Genomic DNA, 27136 nt, shown 5'->3' with positions numbered 1-27136 from the left:
TTACCTGATTTAAATTTGTCTAATCTTCCCTTCAAGGCTGTCTTCTGAAGGCCTTGTGATCCACTTCTAGTGCTATTTTTAGAGTCCTTCCTGAAAATCCCATCATGACCACTTATTTTGGGTGCTCTGTGACTTCGTCATGGACCTCAAATGTGTGCAGACAGCAAAAATTTACTTTCATTCAGCAGTTTTCAGTTGAAAGGCCCACGTTTCCCAAACCACAGTGTATCAGGAAACCAGGGTCATGCTCATCATTTTGTTTGACATTCACTGGTTGTGCAGCGTGAATTTGTCCCTTTGTGTAAAGCTGAAGGTGTCGAGCTCTACTTCAATGTCCCGAGGCGTCCTTAGTCCATTAGTTTTCCATTTATGTCCTGACGAGTCTGGTCACGCAAACCTGTGTCAGTTCCTACCGGCCCTACTCAACCAGATTTGCTTCCCTGTCACTTTCTCCATAAAATCAAAATCACATTTAAGGATCGCTGTCTTGACATACTGACGGAGATTCAGCATGCAACACAGAGGTAAAAGTGCAAAGGCACAGAATGAGATGTCCATAAAGTGATTGAGGGATAAATCGGCCAGAATTAAATCAACAAAGTTTAGATTTTTAAGGGCTGATTCACACAGAGCGATTTAACCACAGCTCATGTGCTTATAATACGGAAAGGTTTTTGAACTCCTGTGTCGTGTCCTTGCTGCAGTGTCACGTCCTTGTATTATGTGTGCTCCCTTTGATCCTTCAACCAAACACACTGGGCGGCAATGACTTACTGATGATGACCTTTAAATGAACTGGAGGAAAGCCGAGTTAATCTTTTACACGTGCGCTTAGAAACCAACTAGAACAACCTGAAGCAAAGGTGTTGGGCATAAGCATATTGTTTCTGCCACTAAGCAAGAATATTTTAATGCATGTACTTTTTAAGCATTGGACTAAACCACATTATCTCAGCAAATGGCCTAAAGACACATTATACCATCTATGTGAATCAGTGCTGGAGCCTTTTAGAGAAACAGACTATTTGCCAGTGTTGCATGTATTTTTAACAGAAATCTGAATGTTATACTCCATATTCATTATGATAATCCCAACTCAGCTCCATCATTCTCCTGGCTGAATCATCATTGAGAGAACTGGCTAAAATATCTTCTTTTCAGTTTTCACTATTTTTTTTTTCCTCAAATACAAATGGCAACAAAGTTTGTTTTGAAAAGGGGGCTTTGGGTGTACTTGACCAACTTTTGAGATCCTGCTGAAAGTAATCCTTTATGAAAGGAAGAAAATCCTTAATGTCAACCCCACCCACATCTCCCCCACCAGGCTTGGGATGTGTGGGGGTTAGGGTTTTTTTTTCTTTTCTTTAAATGCCCATGCAAGTCTGGAACTCATTGAGAGAATGCTCATACAAAAACACACACGCATTCACCCCGTTTGATGAAATCTAAGTAGGAAAGAAAGGAGAGGGAGATTTTTTTTTTTTTTTAAAGATTGCTTTTCATACCATCCTTTTTACATCTAAGCACTGCATACTGATGCATTAAACATCTACATTGAACTCTGAGCGTGTGCTTCCTGTTTTTATTGCCTGAATAAATTTAGTGCCACTGAGGATGGCACTAAAGTGCTGCTTCTTTGGTGCTGCTAAGGCACCACAAGTAAAGGTCTGATTGGACTCATGGACATTTGCATGGGACGTCCTCTAGGAATGCTGCTGTGAAGCTGTTTGCATGCTATATGAAGGTTTTTATCCTGAGTGGCTGAATACATGGAGATTCAAATGAAGGCCCATTACTAGCATCAGATCAGACCTCTGTCTGAGAGGGATCCCAAGCAAACAGTCTTCTCAACTGCACAGTATTCATTGACAGCCAAGGGGAAATAAACCCTAAAACATTCACTTACAAAGCAAAAGTCTGGAAAAAAGACGGGGGCCAATCTCACAAGGTACGGAAGTGGTTTTCCCTTTCTGGTTTGGTTTGTTCAAGGCCCCAAGTTGTTTTTACTCCTTGGTATCTCTGCATCAGCAAAGTGGTTTGTCAGTAAGAGTACACACTGTAGAACTTGTGCTTTCTTCTCTTTGACAAGCATTGACAGCATTTTTACTCTGAGGTCAGATTTTGGCCTTTGGAAGGAATATGTTAGAAGTCCAATAAATACATAACTTTATGTATTTTTCATTTACGAAGTCAACTCTTTATCTTTAGATAGATGGAGCCATCTTGGTTTTGTAGATTGATTCATAAATGACATAAAGATAAAATGATACATTTGATGTGTTAATCCCACCATTCAGAGTCAGGTTGGCTTTTAAAAAGTTAAGATAAATTGTGGGTCTGCTAATTCAAGCTACTGAATATGGACATAGTTTTTCACAGAACTGCATAGAGTCCTTTCGAAAACATTCTTTTCTATGTTTTGTATTCTCTGTGCACTCTGTTGCCTGAGGAGCTATCTGCCTGACATGGCAGGAGGTGCTGCATGCTGCACAGGTCACATACAACTCTGGAGCCGAGTAACTCACATTTCCTCCTAAGTATGCTGTGAAATGCGAAGAAGCGCAAAATGGCTGAAAAGTTTTGGCTTACGTCTGATTCATAGAACATTCACCACTTTGTCTCTGTCCTCCTCTTCCACCAGTAACACACCTGTGGAGGAATGTGCACCTGTGTAGTAATTACAACATAGGCGCAAATCAGTATTTCTTCTTATACTCCGTACACGCCTAGACGTTGTGTTATTTAAAACCTTAGTGGCCAAGTCATTTTGTACAAGCCCGATTTAATTACAAAACAAAAATAAGTCACAGAAATATCCTCAGTTTTCTTAGCAACTAAAGTGATATAAGCCATGTCCAAGCAAAGTCCAGAAAATTTCCATGTAGTATGAAAACACGTGGATTTAGAACATTTTCTTTCACGCCGTTGGTGTGCATAGGTAGAGAATAGTATTTATTTTTAAAAAATTAAAAATATATGCCTTTTTGCTGCTTACTTAATTTATTTTTTCCTCAAGACCGACCCTATTTTTACTAAGTCCCGACTGAATACCGGTATATGCACGTGTCAAGTAAAATCCGAATACGATCTCGAGTACACAGTTTTGTCACAAGATCCCAAGTCCTTTTGTGTTTTGTGAAAGTATAAGCAGCTCAAAATCTCCCCAAAAAGGCTAATTGGGTTGGTGAATGTAGTCATTAAGATGTGAGGGATTCTGAGAACAGCTTTCTTTGGGTGAGGTAACAATAACCTCTCTATGTATGGCCATCTTAGCCTGCCTTTTTTCTCCATCTAGTTTGCTCAGTTTTCCCAGGAAACAAAAGCTGTTTGATACTTTTGGTCACTACTGACTCTGAGATTTGCCAAAATGTCCACCGTGCCTCAGCCATGGCTCCAGGGTAGCAGCATTCCACCCTGCCCAAATAAGCCCTTTTCATCGGCTGCATCCATGAGCTGCCGTGCATACAAAGTAGGCAGTGTTGAGTCAGTGCTTCTCTCCTGACCCCAGAGAGCTTTGGAAAACCTTCAAGAACACTTTCTTCTTGAGGAGTGATGAGGGGAGGAGAGGAAGAAAGAGACAGAAATAGAGAAGGAGAAGTGTGTCTGAGGGTTGACTTTCAAATCTCTTTAGTTTTTCAGCGCTGTCCCGACAGCGTCCCCTCGACTGCTCTGGCAAGAGCTTGCCAATGCCATAGAGATTCGGAATGTCTTCTCTAATTCTTCTTCTAGTTAATCTCATTTGTAACAGTCTCCCTTATGTAGTATGATCTTGTTGTCCTTTGCAGTGTGGTAAAATATTAAAGTCTACTGTTAATCAGACCACGCTCGTTGACACTAGATTTCATATCTTTATTTATTGTTGCAATGCATTTATCTGCAGTATGGGAAACAGTAGTAGCATAATAGTTAACAGCCTTGGTAAAAACCATTATGGATGCATTGCTTATTGTACACATTTTTAAACTCTGCCCAAACACTGAACCTGTGGGATTCACCGAGAGAGATGAACACACCATTTTTAATGTAGACTAAAACTTACAACTGACCGTTGGCATTACAGCAAAAAAATTGCCAAAGTTACTATGCTGTGGCTATCTATTAATTATGTACAGCTTCCATACTGTCCTCATGGGCATGAATGTCGTGACAAATTTAGGATTTTTAATGAATTCTCTGAACTGTTCTTTCTTCAGAGTGGAATGATTTTACAACAAAAATTGGGTGGACAAGCTTGTGTTTATTTTGGACTTTCTCTAATCCACACAGGGTCAGAAAGAAACGTATATGCTCAAATATATACATACATTCACTTAAATCTTTTTAAAAAGTGGTACTATTCTACAATGTCTTTTAACTTGACTAGATCAACTAATTGTTAGTGATCTTGACTGACTATAGCTTGTAGCTTGTCTATGCCAACATAAAAAGGATTTGTTTGGCACTCATTGGATTGACCAATGCTCACTACAATGGGGAAAGTCCAAGGAACTCTGTGAAGATCTAAGAAGAAATTGGAAAGTTCTAAACAACTGCGGATTCCAAGATGAGGAGTCAAATCATTCAAACAATATACATAAATACAAGGTATTTGGATATACAGTATTACCACTTTGCCAGGGTTGGGAAGGAGACCCAGGCTGTCTCTGATGAGAGGAAATTGGTTGGGATGTTTCAGAACAACTGAGGAACCACCACGACTCAAGCCTGTTATGAACAAGAAACTGTTGGACAACCAATTTTCAATGAAATTCAAATTCACTGACAGAGGCGAGGCTGCCGGACACTGGCGCCACCGGGCCCTCTGACCACCACCAGTAGGCAACAGGTGAAGTGTCTTGCCCAAGGACACATCTGGTAATCATACCAAATCACAACAACAGTCGCCTAAAGACGCTTTAAATTGTAAGGTAAAGTTAAAGTAAAGAGCCTACAATCATACAGAGAAAACCCCAACAATCAGACGAACCCCCCTTTACTTATTATTCCCTGATGGTTAAATTAATATCCACACAAATCAATTTTCCTTTTAACTGACATCATCCGCAGGTTGTTTTTTTTTATTTATTTTTTTATATTATAGTAAGCTTCACTGTCTTACTTTTGAGCTTCCTTTTATTGTGTTATTTATACAATATCCTGGGGGGGGTTTCCCATTTGTTTTGTCTACCACCTGAGTCAGCTTGTAGGTTGTAGTGAGAGCAGGGATAGCTGGGTAGGGTGTGGAGGTTGTTTCTTTGAACGTTGGGTGTTGGTAGTTTTCTGTAAAATATGCAAGATCTACTTTTTTTTGGTGTGAAGTCACCACAAATATCTACTCCAGTCAGCAGTATACACTTGTACAACCTTTTATACTTCTGTCTCACCTTGGCCCTTCCTTTCATGATTGCTTCTTTTCTTGAATGCTTCAGATTCACAGAACAAAGAGAAAAGTATTAGCATAAACAGTTTTAAGCTGCGTGGGTTAAAGAAGCAGCCACTTTTTTTGTAACAATAGAGCTTTTATATATGGATGGATGGATGATGTGTCAGCAAGTCTGTTTCAAAAGCAAACACCAGGACTCCTTGATGGCGGTAATATTGTAATCTGTCACCTGCATTTAGGATCTCATTACATACACAACCTTTTGCCCTGCTATACTGTATTTTTTAATTAATATGTCTCAGTGTGTCTATTGCCAAATGAGAACAAAGAAAATATTCACTCTTAAGTTTTTCACATGCCTTTGAATAGAAAAGAGGGCTATTTGTAGCCCTTTCTTGTTATTGTTATGGTGAACTAGCTTGCCCGTGCCTGTGGTAATGCTTGCCTAGCGATAAGAATAAGGGAGCAGTGTTTAAACTGTCAAACGGGCACTCTTTGCCTGTCCTAAATCATTTATTAACTTGGAAAGGCCAGCTATTCACCCACCTCCTTAGCCTCCTCATTGTGCTGTCACTGTTATTGATGATGCGACTGTGTTGTGTCTGCATGCTAATTCACTAACTACATTTTGGAAAAAGCCACGGTTTTCACTGTCCTTCAGTCTACCTGCAAGTTTTTCTTTTAAGTCACTACTTAAAGAAATCAATCAAGGTTTTGTTTGGGTGGGTTTTTTTTTTTTTGTTTGTTTCGTTTTTCAATATAGCTTTTGTGTATTTTATATGAAAACTTGCTGTGGAAAAGATTAGAATTATTGTTTTTTTTCTAAGGTATATGCACATGTTAACTTGACATATGTAAAGGTAGGTTGCAGTATTTAAGTTCCTAAATCTGATTTTCCTTGTTTGTTCCAGGAAAGATTCTGTTTAGGAGGAGCCACATCAGGGATGTGGCAATGAAAAGGCTAAGACCTATTAATGAATACTGCAGGGTGAGTATTCGTTATGCAATTCTCTACTTATTGCTAAGCATCAACATATATATATATGTTATAAAATGCATTTGTCAAGAGAAAAGAAACCACAATCTGTGTACATTACATCACAGCTAGCTGTGTTTTTTTTCGCCCCCCGTTTTTTTCCCATCACATTCAGGCCCATTTTTAGTCGTCCAAACACATGCTTATATTAAGTAAAGTCAAGCTTGTAGTCAAACTACAGCATTTGCATAACAGAAAGATTTATACGTTCACTTTGTTGCAGCTTTATGAATAATGCTGCTGCCCTTGCGATCTAAATTGGCACTGTGCGGTGTGTGGCATGCTAAACATCCCGGAGCAAGTCTTTGTGAACGCAGGCATCCACTCTGCCGATGTGTTCTAAAAGGTCCCCAGGTGCTCTGTTGTAGACTCTGACCTTCCTGCAAAAAGAAACACGCCAAAGGAGAATTTTTCTCAAGGGATAGATGTGTATAAGGGGGGAAAAAAGTTTCTATGTAGCTAAATGAGAAGAGAATGTCATTACACCACACAAAATGTAGGCCTTATGACCCCCTAGAGCAAGACAATTGATGAATGTTGCCAGGGTGCAAGCATGCTGTAATGTATGTGTGTGTGTGTGTGTGTGTGTGTGTGTGTGTGTGTGTGTGTGTTTGTCAGTGTGTGTGTGTGTGTGTGTGTGTGTGTGGTGTCTGTTTTGTCATTTTGAAATACCGCAGCTCATTCCATAAGTGAAAAAAAGGATGATGCAAAACTTGTGCCTTGTCCAACCCATTACATTGCTTTTTACCAGAGAGATTATTATTCACTTAACCTCAAGAAAAGGAAAATCATGCAACTCTACATTCTCAAGCTCCACTGCAGATGAGGTTAAACCGTATAACTGCCAACAGCTAGCAAGTAATTGCTTCATTTCAACAGGAACTCAACCACCACAGCCTATATAAAATAATCATGATTGATGCTCATCTTTTTAGCCTCTGAAGTAAAGTCGAATAGCAGTTTAAAGATTTTCATCTTTCTCAGTGAGGTGCTTTTTTATGGATACATATCTACAAGGCAGATATCTTCTGGAGTTGTGGTGGTTGCCACAGGCAAAGCATTTTCCCGTTGCTGAGCTAGCTCCAGTCAGCATATCCACACAACCACGGGCTATGTTTTTGTTAAATTTTACAGGCGTGACTTGGGGCTTTAAAACATGCACAAACATTTCCTTATGTCTCTCTCTACGAAGGAAACTTTGCTTCTGACTTAGCCTCTACTCGCGCTTTTACGATTTTCAGCTGCCTTATATTTTAATTGCTTTACTTCTCTTACTCCATCAAGACCCTTGTGAAACCATTACGGAAAAAAAAATTGCTTCCTAAGGTGGAACTGACTGGTCACTTCTTCACCAGTAAAAACGGCAATTCTTCAGGCCTGAGAGTAAAGCTTTTATGTATGATGAACAATGCAGAGGACCGAAGGGGCTCTGTGTCATCAGGGGTTAAAGGAATGTGCAGCTGGTAGGCAACATCTTTAACCACTTATGTGAACAATAAAGGTAGGGGAGGAAAGGGTAGAGTTGCTGGTTCATGTCTGAGGGTGTGGGTGTTTTATGGGAACGGCTGAGACAATTTCAGTGGAATTGCTACAGTCAAATTTGAAGTTGTGTAAATGTATGAAAAGCCATAAAATATAGCTGCTTAGCATTATTGGTTTAAGGATGCCTGCCTTTAAAAAGTTTCAGTGCGTATAAGCTTTGCTAAAGTTATGTTTAAAGACAGAAGGGAAGCAGAGTGAGACTTAATGTGGTCCAGGAGTGACTGTGGCTCAGGAGGTAGAGAAGGGCATCTACTAACTGGAAGGTTGATGGTCCAATCCCCAGCTGCTCCAGTCTGCATGCCCAAAGGGTCCTTGGGTAATTGCTCTTGATGCGTTCATCAGAGTGTGAATGTTAGCAACACTGACTTGCAGTGAAAAGCACTAAATAAGAGTCAGTCCCTTTACCATATTGCTTTTAAATTCAAGCAATATGGTATCTGTGTCCAACACATTTGTTAGTGATTTAAAACATCCATCAGTCCTTTGGCAGTATCATACATGTCAGAGCTAAGCACTGCCAGCGAAGAAGTTATCGCAGTAGCGGTAAAAACAAGTCAAAACTTTACTGGAGGATCAAAAATGGCATTTCATCCACCCCCACATGTAGTCAGACTGACAAGGTACAACTTTGTTGTTCTTACAGAAGAGCTGAGTCATCTCTTCTGTTGTACAGCTGAGGCTTTGTACTGACTCATTTCAAATTTCCCTGGTTATGAAACCTTGTTTTTCATATTGGGAAGCAAAGTTGGATGAAAGTTTGGATTAAAAAAACAGAAAAAAAGAGATCACTGGGAAGGTCAAATAGCTGATAAAAAACAATCACATAAAAACTCTCTTTAGAGATTTATTTAGACCTCGCTTATACTGTGGAACAGTACAAAAATCACTTATGCAGATAACATGAGCATCAAGATTTTTTTTTTAATATATGGCTAAGATGCCCTTTATTCTAATTAAACATTCACTATATGTATGTACATGTGAGAGGATACTATACACTGACCCACACTGCCACAGTGTATTGTACCTTCTGAGAGGTTGGTCTTGCATTTCCATTATATATTTTTCCTTGGAGAATACACACAAACACACACACAGACACACACACACACGTGCAATTACCTTAATGCTGCCTTCTATAAAGAACACCCATAAAGTCCATTTGCCGTAATGTACCCTGAGCCTCCCTCTTGTCTCCTCCCTGGGGAGAATTGTAATGAGCGGTCAAGCCACATGCTCACACGTGGATGGAAATAAATCTAAGGATTGCATCCTCTGCAGCAGGCAGAGATTTTGCACTCTGACCTCAGTTACGGCTCAACATCCTGGGCTGCATGACTAAACGTTGTGTGGGTCCTCTGAAAGTCTTAACAACACAAGATTTTTTTTTTGAAGCCTAATAGTTTTGAAGCCTAATATTTACCATGAATCAGCAAACAGGAATGAGGACACAAATCTCATCTTTTCTTTAACACAAGCTGCTGGACCCATAGTCCTACATATGACAAGGAAAACATAGTGCATGGGACAAGGACACTCTGGTTACGTCTTTGGCTTCCATTCCACATCCGTCAGTCCTGACGTTACATCAGCACGTGTCAGAGAGTCCAGGAGCTAGGCTGTGCTTCCTGGAAGGACAAAGCTGAAACACTTAGGAGTATTAAAATTAGAGGTAGAGACCAGAAGAGGAATCTTGATGGGTAGCACTGAGCTGATCTTGCCAGCAAATGGAGGAGTTGCATATTTTCTTCATAGCTAAGAGGGATAGTCTCCACAAGGTCATTGATGGGAGTTGTTTTTTTTCTTCTGGTTTGCCACATCAAGCTGGTGAGGTGATTATTTGTTCTCCTGCTCCCCCTTTAGAGGGTTGATTGAGAGCAAGTGGAAAACAGCCAGATAAAAAAATGAATAGCTGCGCATGAGTAATGACTAATAAAGAAAACTGAATGTGGATGTTTGTCTTTTATCTGTTGTCAGGACTCATCTCTCTGCTGCCGGTGATCCTAAAAAGAGGAATAAAGATTTTACCAAAAAATAAAGAATGGAAGATTGCGATTTTGGGATTTTTTTAATACAGCTTTTGTTCTTTCTATTGGAAACCAAGCGTTGCAGGGTAAAATAAGTATGAGAACAGACATAAAAACTTGAGGCCAGGTCAAATGAACACCGTTTTTATCCTCTGGTTGACCTCCCTGTGCACTGAAGTGATTATGCGTGTCAGTTTGTGTGTTTAAGTTTCCTGAAATCTTTGTGCACGCAGGCCCTCATTCAGCTGCCAGTCTACATCTCCCAGTGCGAGGAGGTCAGAGTGTTTTTTGAGACCAGACCTGAAGACCTCAACCCACCCAAGGAGTGAGAAGCACACATGTACCCAAACACACCCTCACATATCTCCTTAACTATTAAAAACCCTTCCTCTTGTATACAATGGTAAATCATTGTTCCACTGGCTCATGGTATGCCATGTCCTGCGAGATCTGCTGGTAATGAACATTCATTATACCCTCTAATGAATATGATTTCATACTCCCGCTCAGCCTTCTGTTGGGGTTTTCTAGCAGAAACACACTTAATAGGTCCTGTTTTTAAAGCTGAGCTTGCATTTTTGCTGGAGCGGAGTGCGGACACCAGCCTCTACACAGCTGAGTCCACATAGTTTCTTGATAATCTCACTCTCAACACATTAGCGCAATATCCAGCACTAAAAGTAACGCAACTGTGTCGTTATTAAGCTTACATTTAGGGCTGTAGGGGTTATGGATGGCTGCCTTCAGCCAAACCGTAGACCCTAGAGATGTTTTATTTAATTAATTAATTTTGCTAGCAGCTGCAGAAAGGCAGCGTAGTCATGTCCTCTCCGTCGAAACATCTTGACGTGTGTTGTCAGCTGTTAGGAAATCCACTAGATAAGGCCCGTGACTATATTTATGTATAAACCTATCACATCCTGATGTTTTATAAATGCCATAATGCCATTCAGGAGTGGCATGCACTGAGTGAGCAGCTGGGGGTTCACGCCCAAGGACAATTAACAGGACAAGAAGCTGTTATGAAGATTGAATGTGAAATGAGCTCCTGCAACAGCCTGCCATGTTGTCATATATAATGCGGACAGATTTAATCTTCCTTTGAAGTCTGCTGTGTGCTGCCGTCAAGTACTTTACTGGGGCCAGGCTTTAGGAAGACTGCTTGATTATATTTACTTCACTCTTTTGACAAGATGAGCCACTTTCAGTATAAAATGTGATGAACGTTAGCTAAATAACTGGAATTTAAAACAGCCCTAACTTGTGTGTACTTACTCTTACTTTAAATAGTGAATTCAAGTAAATTTGTGGGGGGAAAAGATCTCTCCCAAAACTGGAATTATCACAAGGATTTGGGTGTTATTTTCCACATGCAGCCCCTCTGTATGAAGAGTTTGCATTTGTGTTCTCTGATATTGGAAAACTTTTCACTCTATTGGTGGTATCAGGATAGCAGATCATGGCAACTGTAAGCTGATACCAAACAAAAAGTGTGTCTAAAAGTTTCCGAAGCCTGTCGGTGGAATATGAATCTATATTTATAAGTTATGACACCCAGTCCGCACTCTTGTTTGTTCTCACACATCTCCACATCTTTTTTTTCCCCTTTCTTACCTCGGGGAAGGTTGCCAAGGACCCATACTTCCCTACTCCTCATACAAAGCCCCAAGCATGTATCAGTAGAGATGGGGGAGAGAGAGAGAGAGAGAGGGAGATGTGATTCCTTGAGGCAGATGAATATAGGAAGGACCTTGGTTTGTCTTTATTGAAATTGGATTACTGCTTTCTGCTAGTGCAGCCTGTTGCTTGGCTGACTGACAACAAGGCTGCTGTACAGCAACTGTAGGAGAAGATTTATCATGGCCTATAAATCTACTGCAACGAGTAAGACATGTTATACTTTCTTCTTAAGAGCAGCAGAGAGGAGAGGAAAGGAGAGGACAGGAGAACTCAATTGTAAAGAGGAAGTAGATGGTCAGTGAGTAAAAAGGAAGAAAGAAGTACAAAAGAGGAAGTGTTGCAAGAAGAAGGCAAGGAAAAGGAAAGAAAATGCAAGGAAGATCGTTATAGAAAAAAAGGACGTCATATAACCTAATCCAGAGAGAAGATTAGGCACAGGGAGGGATGGAGCGATTTTCTGTGAGCAGTTGTTTACTGTAAAGTTTAGTTTGAGGTTTCAAAACTTCTTCACCTTTATTCTCTGTATGAAAACAAAGTATACACATGCAGTGCACGCGCAGATTCATCTGTTGTAGTCCATTTAGTCGGTCGCCCTGAGTATTTCTTATTATAATACCCTAATTGGCAAGCTTGGAGGTAAACATTCACAGAGATGAGGTCTCTGCAATTAACAGTTCTATCAATCCAATAATCCTTTATGTGGCTGAGAGCATTGATGTTGATGCAGAGAAATGGACACAGAGTGGCTGCCAAGGAAAACAATCAAGGGAGATAAAGCAGTAGGTTGAGCAGACGTGGAAGATGTGAGATGGAAAAAAGGAAGGCACTGGTAGGCTATAAAGTAAGGGTGCGACGTTTAGATAATGAGGGACAAACAGAGCAAATGCTGAGCATTAGCCACCAGTGACTTTTTGAGGCATCTGGCCATTGAATCAGTTCCTGACTCTTGCTGTGGAGTGATGGTCTATTTATCTGGATAATGTCTAAACCAGACACAGCAGATGCTGTATTGAATTTAACATCAGCCCGGATTTTTGGGATCAGCTATCTCAAAGCTTTTTATTCACATTAGCCTGCGTTGCAGACATGGATCTGTTTTCTCCTGCGTGACAGTTTGTAGATCTGATGGGTAAAGATCCTTTCTTTTTCTCTTGTATTTAATTCCTCCAGCAGTACACATGTTAAATGATAGTGAGATTAAGTATAAATGAATAATTGGGGATGCTGTTCTATTGCTGTTGATGTTTGTTTTTAAGTTATTTAAGTGGGACCTTCATGAGTTTGTGAATTATGTTAAATATTATTAGTATGCTGGTTCCATTCCATTTTGGTATGTATGGTGTGGTCATGTAATGTTTTCTTTTCTTTAACAGGGAACCCATTGGGAAGAAGAAATCAGGTGAGATAGCTTTGATTGTGTATTTGAAATGAAAGGTAGGTTAGTTAATCATGAGAATCTTGGCTTTCCTCTGATAAACTATGTATTGAAAGGAATAAAAGCAAGTCTTCAGTAATTACCTCTGTGTCATATGATAGGACGTTATCTCCATCTAGTGGTCACAGGTTGAACAAACCAAAACAATGACTTTATTAGAAGACATTCCTTCTATACTGATGTTACAGTACTGTTGAACCAAGAAACAAACATTGTCCTTCTCTGTTCCTCTTTAAATATACTCTGTATCCCCTCAGTTCATCTTTTATTCTTAATTTTGCATCCATGTTATCTTTTTCAGTTTTCTTCTCCATTCATTTTCCTTTCCCTCAGGGTTTGTGGAGAGAGCAACTACTTTCCTAAAGCGAGGTAGTAAACACACTGTCATGCTTGGTCGTGCTGTGTGTGTAACCCCAGTGGGTCGTTAGTGGCCCGTCCCCCCTCTCCTTCCCTGGCCTGGGCAGGTGGGATGTGGCTCTGTTGAGGCTTGGGGCTTGCATTGGTTCTGTTAATGATAAATTGTTGGTGATTGATTTTTGGAACTGGTGTGGGTCATATCTCAGCTCTATTTATATATGTTGTGTTGGTACAGGGTAGTAAAGTTATGCTCTACTATGAATGCATGACCCTGTATAGTAAGCTTGGTTATGCTAACAGCAATACATTGAATCAGGGAGTTAGAAATAGAAAAATTATATTTTAATCACTAGATTTAAAGATGCATTGAAATGTAAAGGATTGAAGAAGTTGATATTATAAAGGAATCCTTTAAAATTTATACCAGTATGTTTCAGGATGCCATTGTCATTAATTAAGAAATTACAATTAATAAATTTGTCATTTACATTTTTAAATATGGCTCTGTTTCAAATATATCAAATATTATGTTTAAGGTGAGCTAATTACGCTAACCGACTTAAATTGGTTTAACTAGTGGCGCCATAGTGTAGTGATTTACAAATTTGCCAGAGATCTTTGGTTTGATCCTGGGAGGGAAAAAAAAAGGTTTGAGGTTTTGTTTGGAAAGGCATCTGGAGTAAAAAATGTGGAACTCAAACACACAATGACTAAGGGAATAGTTGAAAATAGCTTTTGTTAAAAATGGCTATTGTTCCTCCAGTTCTGCTTTAGAGAAATTTGCATTACTAATATTCAAATCTTTAACTAGCATAATGGAGAAATTGCAGATTAAGCAGTACTAAATTTGGCTTTAATCAGATTATTTTCTTAGCTAGCTGCTGCTCACTGAAGGAGGCTAATGTTAACGTATTTTTAAGCTGCCCGATCAAGAAAATCTATTTTGTAATTACTGTACATACTTAATGTTATTATTATTTTGTTATTTTAAATCTGAACTTTTTGTGTGCCATAAACGCATTACTTTAGAATGTGTTTGATAACACCTTCAGTGATTAGCATGCTGCAATTGATGCTAATGTCCCTTCATCGTGCATTTTATCAGTCAGCCAAGTTTTAGTGTGTGCATTTTTACACAACAAACGTCAATAGAAAAAGCAGAGTTGTTAGAGTTTTTATTTATACATTTTTTTAACAGTGATTATATTGTGAGCCCTCGTTTGTTACTTTATTTTTTTAGTGATGTAGCGCTAACATTGGTGGTGGGTCTTAATGATGCTGGTTTGTTTCTATAGACATGTCACAGTCATGGTGAGAAATAAATTAATAACCATCTACGCTTTTCAATCCATCCCCTTCACTCCCATTCTCCAAATCTTCCTTTATTTCTCTCTCAGCTCGTTGTTTCCCCTCACGCTCCTTTCCAATCACGTACACTGCCTCTCGTCTGGACTCTGAGGGAATCTCAGTAATGTACATAAGCCCCCTCTAACAAAAAAACTTTTTACTTAATAGCTTTTGCACAAATTGCGACCTTGGAATTATTCTTGGCATTTCATCAAAAGGCAGTTGTTTTTTTTTCCTCCCACTTAGCCTAAAATTGAATTCTGGCTGTTTTGTAAAGGCCTGCTTAAATTGGGTTTTAGTGAAGTTATTCAAAGCCCATATAAAGTCTGACATTTTAAAAGGTCATATTACATTTGGTCAATGAAATGCAAAACCTTTAAAGGTCAATACCTTAAACCCACACTGATGCAATCTTATAATTCCAAGTTCATGGACAGTCCTTTGATATTATGCACATATGAACAGAGCTCTTCAGCGAAGAACAAAAGATATTGAGTGGAGGCTTTTCTCGCATTATTGAGATTTCATTCGTGACTTCCCTAAGAAAGATCAAAGAAGATGTGCTAAACTTCTGTTATGATTTTTTTTTTTATTCTTCCCTTAATAGGAGACTCCTCCTCAGCAGACCCTCTTGTACTCGACCAGTATGTGGCAGTAACAGACTATGAGAAGCAGGAGAGCTCTGAGATAAGCCTGCATGTGGGGCAGGTGGTGGAGGTCATTGAGAAAAATGAGTCTGGCAAGTTTCATACAGAATTAGAACATATATTCTGTACATTTCTCTGATGTTTTCATTGTGGCAGATTGCTGCTTTCACTGTTCAGCTAACCTGTTACGTTAAGTGTTGATGTGGAACTATGCAATTACTTGAAACATTATGGGGGTTTGTGGGATTGTTGCTACTGCTGGACTTGGTCTGTTGCCAGCTATTAAGGTTGAGTTAAATAGGTTTGCTAAAAATACTCAAGAGAAATAGCAGTTGATATATTAATAAAAAATATATATTTTAAAAACCTCAGAGTATGCCAGTAATGTCATCTTGTTTTGTAAATCATAGCTATTTATTAACTTTTTAAATTAATTAATCAAATTACTAAAACAAATAGTCATTCAAATATCGGAATATCCGCACTGGTAACATGTACACCCAAGAACAGCGGTCCCCAACCTTTTTTGCGCCACGGACCGGTTTATGTCCGACATTATTTTTACGGACTGGCTTTTAAGGTATCACGGATAAATACAACAAAATAAAACCAGTACTGGTTCCAAAAAAAGATTTATTCATAACATACAGGAAAAGACCCAGGGAAGCCAAGTTAAGGATAAAAACATTAAAAAAATAACGATAAAAACCCCGAAAACCATAAATTTCACACCCGAGCCTCAACTCTCTCGTACCAAACAACGCCTGGGGGTTGGGGACCGCTGCCCAAGAAGATTAATAGTAATGCATAATAAAAGAATAATTGTAATACCGGTACATCACATAAACTATAGGTTACGCATATTAAAAAAAAAGCAACATATAGTGGTGCTTTGCAACAATCCCAGCAACAAGTCAAATATCAGTCGTGCGTTTTACTGACGCATATAATCCCTTAATTGAATAAGCATTGCATGCGGTGCAGTATCTTGTATATCAGTTTTGTTTTGTTTTTCCTGCCTGTTTAGGGTGGTGGTTTGTGAGTTCAGAAGATGCTCAGGGCTGGGTCCCTGCCACCTGCCTTGAGGCCCAGGATGACCCTGATGACTTCAGTCTTCCAGGAGAAGAAGGTACATCAAGCTTTACATTTGGGTGCTACTGTTTAGATTCAATGTTACCACAAGGAAAGGTTTAGGGTGCAGTGCAGAAGTGCAGAATACACCACGTCAGAGGCACATCTTTTGTTACACACTGTTTAACTCCTGTAACTCACTCAGTACTCTGTTGATGGTTAAAAGTCAGTCTGACAAAATAGGTTTGCTTATTGAGTTGAAGACTGTTGCTGCTAAGACTCTGACTGTGTGTGTTTTGCATTCTAGAGAATTGGCAAAAGAAAATCCAAAAGGATCAGTAGAAAAAAATTACAATTTCATTGCCAAAGCCCTGGTAAGGATATGCTAAAGAAAGGAATATTGTACAGTAAATGACAGGATCTCAAAATAGGGTGCTCTGCCAATATGCAAATTATAGATCTTAAAAGCCTGAGATGTATGAGGTGGCTGGCTGCCCTATCAAAGTCTGGAGAGTTTGTTTGATTCAAACATTCACAGATTTTATTCCGTAAGAGAACAAACAAAATCAACAAACTGCATTATGCTAATCAGCATTCAATTTAAAATGCCACATTAATAAGAAAAATTTTAAAACACCCCAGAGATCCCTATTAACCATTAGATGAAGGAACTATTTGTCAGTTCAAGTAAATAAAAATACCAATTATTTCCCCATAGATCCATCAATACCGAAAGTGTTTTAGGATGAAAATATCCTCCAGATTGCATTTGTAATGTTCACTTCCTATTTTGCCCCAATTACTGTGCTGGGATGTCAGTGCCACGGAGATTCTGGTCACTGCCAAGGCATATGGGTCGTCGCAGAACTTTAGGGGATCTATTCAGCACAGGCTTTGGGCAAGGTGGAGCGCACGCCTTTCTTTTCCCCCTATAATGAATATATGCGTGTGTGTGTGTGTGTGTGTACACACACACGCATATAAAACTGTGTGCATGTTTGTCCATGTGTGCGCATGAAGAAATGTTGCATGAGTGACCTCAGCATGTAAATAAATCCTCGCATGCACAGTGAACTGCATATTTGTGTATAAATGTATTTGTTATAAATAATATATATGATAAAAATATATATTTATTTATATATCAAATAAACGACTAGAACAATTTAACCAGCATTAATAAACGCGTGATTGTTCAGTGTGTAGTATGTAATAGTAGAAATGATGTTGACAATAGACAAGGCTTTGTTTGATGTTGTAACAAGTTTGTCCTGTGTGTGCGTTTTTGTGTCTTACATTTTCACTCCACAAGATGTTGCTCAAGCCTTGCCTCACTAGATAAGTTATAACAGGTAAAACTAATGTGTGCCTATAGCAACCACAGTATCTCATCTGAAATCTCAATATTAAATTGCTGAGCAGTTTCTGTTAATCAGAAAGAAGTTCCTGTCGTTTTTGCCCTAACAAGAATCTTTGTCAACTTTGTGGGGGAAAAAAAGGATGATAGTCTGTGTCTGGTGTTTTTGAAGTTTTGGTCAGAAGCAAAATTCCTCATTTCCTTCTGTGTTCAGTCTTAAAAAGGTTTAATTTAAAGTCTGTTGAGGAAAAAGTTGGTCTCAAAAGGCAGCTCAACATCCAACCACCTAGTGCTTGCTTCTGCGTAAATATGTGAAGTTAGAGCTTGTTGTGCCAGTCGTTAGCAGTGGCACAACAAGCTCCACTTTCAGCTTTGTTGGCAGTGTGTCACTGGCAACACACTTTTACTTGGAGATCACACCCATTAACCTATGTCGACTGCCAGTACTGCCATTAGAGGCGAGTGGGAATAACAAAGATGGCATTCACTCCTATTAAATCCTTTTGAACGCTTTATTTTATTTTAGACTGGTTGCATTATTACTTGAATTAATTTTTTTAAAATGCTGTAACTTTTACTGTCATCTTTGATTCAGTTTCACATTGAGAAAAGTTAAAAAAAAACAAAAAAAACAAACAGATCCAGGTAATGGAAATCCCAGACAGTTGACTCTTTTCCAGTCACTTGGTTAAGTGACAAAATGTTTCATCCACTGAAAACGCTGCATCCAGATGACTAGAATCAGCTCTCTGGGGATAAATACTTTAGGCCATTGTAGTTTAAGTGTGTCATTATGTGCTATACGTACCCAGCCTACATTATGCGTTTATTTGTGGCACCCTAACTGTGAACTGATAACGTGTTCTGATACACGTAACAATATTTCCTTTTTCCACGTTCAGAAGAGAAGTATTCAGTGATTTACCCGTACTCGGCCAGAGACCAGGATGAGATCGACCTGGAGAAAGGCATGATTGTTGAGGTTATTCAGAAGAACTTGGAAGGCTGGTGGAAGATCAGGTAGCAACAGCCACATTTTTGTAATACAGTGCAATATGTTCAAATACTTCTTAGTACATTGTTGATAATGGTGGCAATAGGAATGAAAATGCTAATGCATGTTACTGTACAGACTGCAGGAAGGTCCAATTTTTTTGTTTTCGTCCAGCTTTATGTTCATTATATATCAGCCACTAACTGTCCATCTCTCCTCCATTTAGGTACCAAGGCCGCGAGGGCTGGGCCCCAGCGTCCTACCTGAAGAAGGCTGACATGCAGAAGCAGTCAGCAGGCGCTCCTCCTCATGCCAGTACAAATGACCTAGATGGGCTTTCTAAACAAATCCAGCAAAACAACGCCGCTAGAGAAAACCGAGAGAATAGCCAGAAGGAAAACAGGCTCTCGGTTTTCTCTGAGAACAACAAAATCAGTAAGTGAATTTAACAAAACAGTGCCTCTGAGATTTAGTTTTAAAATATTAAAGCAACCAAAGCATGCAAAAGCTTTGCAAAGAAAAGCTTGCACACAAGTGACTAAAACCTTTTTTCTGGCAAAGCAACAATGTGCCAAATAATACAGTTTTACCTAATGACAGTCAAAATATTTATTGTGCCAGTGGAGAAAACCTGAATGGAGACGTGTAACAATTTCCCAGAACACATATTGCTAGTTTTCAGTTGGGCTGCGAGCTACTAGTGTGATTTTGTTTTGTTTTTTGCAGAAGTGGGATCAAGACACAGACCTCCTCCACGCAGAGATCTCACCATTGTAAGAATATACCCAGTGGTGATTCTGTATATCTGAAGATAGCTTTCAGTGGCTTAATAAATAAATAAGGTTTTCACCAGTGCAACCTTTATGTGTGCCTCTCACATCCCACAGCCACGTGGTACAAACTTACCCAAGCCACCCGTCCCTCCCCAAGTTGAGGAAGAGTTCTACACCATAGCAGACTTTCAGACCACCATCCCTGATGGTATCAGCTTCCAAGCTGGAGTCAAAGTTGAGGTGGGTTAGACACGGCCTAAAGTTTTGCTCCTCTGAATTAAGAAAAATGGTTTTTCACTAACATTTGGTTTAAACTACATTGATACATTCTAGGTGATTGAAAAGAATGCAAGTGGTTGGTGGTACATCCAGATCGATGACAAAGAAGGCTGGGCACCTGCCACTTTTATTGACAAGTACAAGAAGACCAGCAATGCCCTGCGACCCAATTTCCTCGCCCCGTTGCCCAATGAGATGGAGAAGCTGAGGCTGGAGGATGGTGGTTGTTCGAATGTTTCAGGTACAGATGACAACTGGTCCAAGCCTTTACCAGATGAGCCAAATGCAGCCTCTGAGTCCTCTACGCGCCCTAAGCTCAGAGATTGGAAGTCCAATGCCAGCAAGGGGCCCTCTTTCTCTGGGCCTTTGCCCCCAGCCCCAACTGCACCTCCCGCTGAGGAGAAACCTGCTTTGCCGCCTCGAAGAGAGTCTATTAATAAGAGCTTTGAATTGGAGGTAGCAGAGAAATCAAGGTCAGATAACTCCAAACCTTTGCCTCCAAAACCCCCAGCTCCTGGGGTCATCATGCCACTGGTTACACCTAAACCTCCCCCCTTCAAATCAGACAAACCCCCAGAGACCAAGAAAGATGAAAAGAGCAAAGCTCTTCACCTTCGAAATGAGATGGGTCTTGAATGTGGCCACAAGATCTCTGCCAAAGAGGTGAAGAAGTTTAATCTGAAACCTGTACCTAAACAGCCACCAAAACCCAAGCCAGAATCACAGGAGGAGAAAACCGAGGCACCGGGCCCAGCTGTGTTTATGAAGGCAAAGCCAGTGGTCCGACCTAAACCTGTTACAGCTACCAAGCCAGATCCCCCAGGGGAGAACAAAGTAGACATCACCAACTTGAGAAGCAAGTTGAGACCATCTAAGCCGGCAGATGCTAGCTCAACAGAGGTGAACCATCAGAATGACGCCTCGCCAGCAGTAAATAGTTCCCACACAAGTTCACCCCCTAGCTCTCCTCCAGTGAGCATCCCACCTCTGAATAACGGTAAGTATTCTAATGAGCCAAAACTTCCACCAAAACACATCAATGGTCATGGCCAGGAGAGCTCATCGCCTCTTGCAAAACCAGCAGTGCCTCCCCACAAGGAACCCCCTCAGAGACCGCCGGCCACGGTTCCAAAAAGACCACCCCCTCCAAAGAAAACTGATCCATCAAGTCCAACTGAACTTAAATCTTCACCAACTCTTAAAGAAACCCAGGACGTTCCCAAGGCTGGACCACCACAGCTCAGCAGACCACCTCCCCCAAAACCCAAAGGGTTTCAGGCACCAGCAAGCAAAGAGAAGGAAGAGCCCAAGGTGAATAAAGTCCCAATTCCTCCAAAGCCCCAGCTGAAGCCTGGGCCACCCAAGGATAGGCTTCCACCTTTACTCAAGGAGCCCAGCAAGGATGAGCTGTATCTTGCTGTGGCAGACTTTGAAGGGGATGAGCAAACATCCAGCTTCAAGGTGGGCACAGTGTTTGAGGTTCTGGAAAAAAACAGCAGTGGCTGGTGGTTCTGTAAAAACGTAGGAGAAGAAGTCGAGAGCTGGATCCCCTCGAATTACCTGAGCAAGAAACCTTAGGAAGTAAATGTGCTCGCACATATCGCCATATGAACATATAAGTAACTTAATGATCTAAATGAACAAGATCTCACTAATTTCTTGCTACTTAGCCTGTTTTTTTTTTTTTTTTTTAATTTATAGGTACATTTTTTTTTATTGACACATTTTGTTTTGTTTCATTTTTATACAAATATTTTACCTACCAACTGAACCAGCAATAACACATGACCTTGTTGGGTTTTGTAATGTTTACTTTTTTTGTTTTATGTCAACTATATATGAAATCTTAGGTTAAAAAAAAAAAGTATCTTGCCTTTGCTGCCGTATGTTAGTCACCGTGTCAGTCTCGCCATTTCTCGGGCTAGAAACTAGAAGAGCAGTAAATGTATCTACACCCTTGCCTTTTAATATATGGTGCCTCAATATTATATGCGAAGTGCTTCAGCGCTTATTAAATGGTATGCAATGGTAGACATAGTCCTTGTTGGAGTCTTGGAGTCATTTTACTATAAAATCAAGAATCGCATTATACATTGCAAGAGTACAGAGTAGACGTTTAAATTAACTCACTGGGGGAGTTCATTGACTACATCTGAACTTTCAAGCGCTAATAGTTGGTTATCTCTTTGCCCAGTGCTGTTTGTTACCTTGGAGACGTGCATATTAGCGTTTCCGTGTTGTATTGCTTTTATTCTGACTGCATAATTAATGTTGCAACGAATTGTAACAGATGTGCACTTTCAGTCATTTCAGCTGAAGTTTAAGGTTTGCACACACTGAAAGAAAGGGGAGAATGCCACGGTGCATTTAGTTTTATAAGCCATTTTCAGACTGCTTTCTTTATTTGTGTTATCCTCACTGTAGCAAAGAGGCTATATTATCCAAACTGAGAAGGCAAGAAGGGTCTATATATCAAAGTATTTTAACATAACTGTTCTCAGAGCCATCAGTGGGATTTGCAAAATGTGAACGGCAGAGCACATCTGCCCATCTGACATAGCAATTGAATACCTACAGTCATTTGTGCAATGATTTACAGTATTGTAAATGTACAATCTGTTCGTAACCGAAGTGTGGTGCTCCGATAACAAAGTATGACCGTTGTATAAGAATAATGTTTTACATTGACGCTTGACTGGTCTCAAGTATGGTCGGTGAAACAAATTATTTTTTATTGTACAGAAATGAGTCATATCTTAACTATTGTCACTTTTTTTTTGATGTTCCATCTATTTTATCCCCCTCTGTGCTGATCAAAGGGTTAGAAGAAGAAAGTTTCAAGAAGGTATTTGGTTGTTGATTTGGTTGATGATAGGATTTAAGTAATTAAGGAAAGGTTTGGGGAAACAACTGGCTGGTAATCTAACAATTGGTCCATATCTCAAGTGTTTACAAAGTACCAATTGTCTGACACTAAAAAAATAAATCTGTTCATAGTTATGAAGATAATTAGACAAGGCTGCAAGCTGTATAACACTAATTCTGTTCTGCTTGTAGTTGCTATAATGTTATACCATCTTCCAATCATACCAAAGTATGTTACCAACTTTAAAAAAAAAAAATCCTAAAGTGAAATCCTAAAGGGAAAGGACAGAAGTACAATGCAAGGCAAGTGTATAGGGGTTATTTCAGTATTGTAAACTGTTTACTTTTTTGCTATGTGTTTTCATTACAGTGTATCTGCTTTTGCTTTAAGTCAATAAAAGTTTTGTGATTTTTCACTTCAGATGCCCCACTGCTTCCACTCAGTGTTTAGAATTTGATTTATTTGGGTTGTAGCTCCTTCAGAACTGCTTAAATTCTTCATTGCACAAATTCTCAGATTTTGATCTGTGTCAACATGGTAACATCAGTCATACTTCATACTTCAGATTTGTCATCTGTGATGTGAATCTCCCATCGCAAAATGCCATCTACTGATTTGAGATCTGGTGATTGTCGAGGGATTTTCCTGTTCAAGAAACCCTCACCACTATGTGTCAGACAGTATGGATCCATGATTTTGTGGTGTTTAGACCAAGTTTTGTAGCATAATTGAGACTCCTTACAGCAGACAATGTTCCTTCAATCTTCTAAATCTGTGTGAATTGTAGCCTCAGTTTTCTGTTCTCAGCTGGTGTGCTCTTCTGCTGCAGTAACCTATTTGTTTCAAGGTTACATGTCTGAGCTACTATTGCTCTATCAGCTCAAAGGAGTCTGGCCATTCTCTCACCTCTAGCATCAGCTGGGCATTTTCTCCCAGAGTACTGCCGCTCACTGGATATTGTCCTCTGTCCACTCTGTAAATGCTAGAGATGGTTGCATGGGAGATTATATGCTACCATGTGATTGGCTAATTAAACATTTGGATTTACAAGCAATTGAACATTTGTATCCAATGAAGTGCGTGGTAAGTGTTAACAAACTGGAATGTTCTCGCTTCAGTTCCTCCAGCTTTAGCACTGCTGCAATGAATGACTGAATTTGCTATACTATCTAACATGAGTTACATAAAAACATCCTGTATATAGTCACACTCCTGCGTTCTCCACAATACTTTCTTTTTAATAACCTTTCCTTGTGTGTGTGTTTATATATAGAGGAGTTGACACTGGATTTTTAATCCCATAAATCTTTTTTTAACCAACTGTTTAAAAAAAAAAATAAAAAAATTATATCATCTGACAGTCTTGATGTGTTTTCCAGTAGAACAGGTGGTATCATGTTACAAAGAATCTCCACAACAATCCAGCAATTATAAAATCTGCATTTATTTACAACAGTGGTTCCTTCTGAAAAAAAAATTATTCATACAGTCCCTCCACACAAATAATGTTATGTAAACTAAGGCAGAGTCAGAGATACAGAGCCAGTAAACAGTAAGAAAAGAATTGTAAATGTAAATACTTCTGATATAAGAGAGATTAAGCTGTACCTGATTGTGGACCTGATTCAGTGTAAATCTGCAGGCCAACTGCAGTTAGCTGATGCAAACTGCTCCAATAAAACCGCTCCTCACTCAAGAAATCATGATTTTGAGCTGCAAACTTTAAGTAGAAAATTAAACAGCTAGAGGCATCTTACAGCAGACTGAATTGTTGCACCCCCTTAAAATGATGTGAAGAACTATTGTGTAAAAACCGAAATTATTGCTATTGAATACCTAAAAATTATAAAATGGTTAAATCACTCTTAACCAAAGGCTTTTATTCACTTCCCAAAAAAAGTTAACATATATATTTTTGAGTTTAAGCTCTTCGTGTTATTCTCGCTCTCAGTGCAAAGGAAGGCAAAGTTTAAGAAAAATAAACCTCTGTAAGCTTAGCAAAAACATATAATATTGCACATTGGTTAGCATTTACTGCATGTTGCATAACAATTCAAATTTAACTCTCCTCTATAACATCCTGAAAGAAAAAAAAAAAAAAAAAGCAAACAGCTCTGGCTTTGTCAGTTCCCATCCAGTGTGACTGATTTCTACAGTAATGATACAACAGAAAAAAATAACTGAGCAATACTGAAAAACAAAAAACAAAACTTGCGTTCCCTTATTAGTTAACAACGAAATCTTAAAAGAAACCATTAAATTCAAAGATACATTGCATTCAGCCTTAACCCTCATTTAAAACAAAAAAGACACAAAATCATCACATCCTTCATACCATGATTAAAAGACAAAGTAAATCAAAACTATATAGGGATAAGCTGTATAATGTTCTTTGAGTAAAAATAAATAAAGGCAAACTTTGGCAGCAAAGGCAAAGTAAGGCACAGAGAACAGGAAATAAAAAAAAAATAAAAAAAAAAGATTCAGTAAATCAAAACATTTCTAGAGGAGTTTTTGGTCTTATTTGAAAGATAACCTTGAAAAATTAAGGTAAGCAAGTACTCATTTACTAGGTCGTTAATATTTATAGCATTCCTTGTTATCGTGGAAAAAATGATCTCTGGCTGGGTGCTTTGGAAAAAAACAAAAAAAACCTGTTGCCTAATCATAAGGTGGTTTTTCTGAATATTTAATCATTAAAACAGATAATTTGGTATCTTCAGCTCACCCCAATAAATGGCCTTTGTATCACATTATTGAGAAATCTGAAGCATGCTTGAAAAGAAAAAGAAAGCAAACACTGTATGGGAGTAGATATTATGTCAGGGTGTCTAATGACGCACATCAGAACATGAATAAAAACATAAATATTTACTAAAACAATAAAGAAACCTAATGGAAGGATCAGTATTCTGCCATTACTGGTAAAGCAAGAGGGGAAAAAAAAAAAAAGGCCAGCAGGCAATGGTACCAGTGGGTGTGTATACGTTAGTGGGCAGAAGATAATATTGTGTAATGTCACAGCAGCTGTTCTCATGTGGTAGTCTCGTCCTGATACGGCATAAATTTGGAGACTCTGTTGGGAGAACTGGGGTTTGGACAGTCGGAACTCTCACTCATCCTGAAGAAAGCCTCCTGCTCCTTTTTCCTGGCATTCAGTTCATCTTCAAGGGCCTGGGAATGTAAAATGCACAAGTTTACCTCACAAAGATGTAAACTTTTGTAATGTGAACAAAGTAGAAAACAGAGCACTAAAAATCATGAATTATTTGATATATCAACGTTCCTGTTATATGATTGGGAAAGCAGTTATTACATTGTGTCTTGTACATTTAAGTACTTAACTACTACTTTGCTTATTGAATTGCATGGCTACAGCAAAATATGTTATAAGAATGAGCCTGGAACCAGAAAAGTGGAGCTCAGAATGAAAACACTCTCAAAACACCCGAGCAAAAATACCGTAACCATAAATGTTTTACAATTGTTTGCATTTATTACAACTTTAGTAAGAAAAAGGGCATTTTTTTAATCTTTATCTCAATTCACACCGAGCACATTTCAGTGTGTTTTTGATGAAAATTCCCAGTAAGCCTGCTCTTAAAAATATAGAAATTACTATGATGGTAGTATTTTGGGAGTATCTGAGCCACAAAATAGACTCCAATACATTTTTGTTTGTAAGAAATTGTGAGTGGAGACAACATACCTTCTTTTTGGGCTTCAGTTGTTCCCTCCAGTCCTTCATCATATAGTTGTGTTGCTCATCCAACATTTTGAGCCTCTGAGTCTCATTCTCAATCAACAGGTGACATTTTTCATTCTGCAGCATAAAATGTGCTTGTTAAGCAATGTGGGCTAGTTATTATGTTCATTAAGTGTCCTCTATATTCTTCTACAAATAGATTTGTAATAAAAATGTTTTATTAAATTTGCCCTCACTCACCTGTAGCTGCAGCAGCTCTCTGATATTGCTTTCACACTGACCAGTCATCTCCCTCATCTGGTTCTCGTGCTTCTGCTGCTGATGCAGCCTCTCCGCCTTCTGCCGCTTCTCCTCCTGCTGAGAAAACTGGAGAGCCACGCATGGAGAAAGTTAATAAATAGTTAACTGAATGTGTGAATATGGAGTAAGAAAGCCCCTCTGTCTCACCAGTTTGATCTTCTCCTTGTCCTCTGCAGCACTGCCCGATGAGGTAATGCGAAGGCTCTTTTTGAACATGGTCATTCGAGTCTTTGACTCACTGCGCTGAATCTTAGGCAGTCGGCTCTTCTCCAGCTGCTGGTTAGTTTTCAGGATCTCAACCATTCGCTGATTGTAACTCTGCATCTGTTCCTTTTCCTGCAGGAAAAAACAACAACA

General features: G+C 39.2%; 2 protein-coding genes across 5 annotated transcripts in view; one reads left to right on the top strand and one right to left on the bottom strand.

Moving 5' to 3' along the window:
• Window positions 1-23193, top strand: part of sh3pxd2b (SH3 and PX domains 2B) — a 33792-nt gene extending 10599 nt beyond the window's left edge. Inside the window, exons 4-15 of one of the 4 annotated variants that reach the window (XM_005942250.3) lie at window positions 6274-6350; window positions 10201-10292; window positions 13021-13046; window positions 13416-13451; window positions 15394-15525; window positions 16461-16562; window positions 17324-17407; window positions 18764-18881; window positions 19082-19290; window positions 19582-19628; window positions 19743-19868; window positions 19962-23193. In XM_005942250.3, coding sequence (XP_005942312.1) covers window positions 6274-6350; window positions 10201-10292; window positions 13021-13046; window positions 13416-13451; window positions 15394-15525; window positions 16461-16562; window positions 17324-17407; window positions 18764-18881; window positions 19082-19290; window positions 19582-19628; window positions 19743-19868; window positions 19962-21485 — 2573 coding nt within the window. In that variant the 3' untranslated portion in view covers window positions 21486-23193. The remainder of the gene's footprint in view (window positions 1-6273; window positions 6351-10200; window positions 10293-13020; window positions 13047-13415; window positions 13452-15393; window positions 15526-16460; window positions 16563-17323; window positions 17408-18763; window positions 18882-19081; window positions 19291-19581; window positions 19629-19742; window positions 19869-19961) is intronic. The other 3 variants (XM_014340052.2, XM_014340053.2, XM_005942251.3) reach the window with 3 other exon arrangements.
• Window positions 23194-24201: 1008 nt separating this feature from the next.
• Window positions 24202-27136, bottom strand: part of stk10 (serine/threonine kinase 10) — a 38260-nt gene continuing 35325 nt past the window's right edge. The window contains exons 17-20 of the mRNA XM_042227170.1: window positions 26927-27115; window positions 26720-26845; window positions 26483-26596; window positions 24202-25947 (exon numbers count right to left, since the gene is read on the bottom strand). Coding sequence (XP_042083104.1) covers window positions 25807-25947; window positions 26483-26596; window positions 26720-26845; window positions 26927-27115 — 570 coding nt within the window. The 3' untranslated portion in view covers window positions 24202-25806. The remainder of the gene's footprint in view (window positions 25948-26482; window positions 26597-26719; window positions 26846-26926; window positions 27116-27136) is intronic.

The sequence above is a fragment of the Haplochromis burtoni genome, unplaced genomic scaffold, assembly GCF_018398535.1.
Source record: "Haplochromis burtoni strain Fernald_Lab_line unplaced genomic scaffold, NCSU_Asbu1 Contig_247, whole genome shotgun sequence".
Lineage (NCBI taxonomy): Eukaryota > Metazoa > Chordata > Actinopteri > Cichliformes > Cichlidae > Haplochromis > Haplochromis burtoni.
This window is presented reverse-complemented; position numbering and strand designations above follow the sequence as displayed.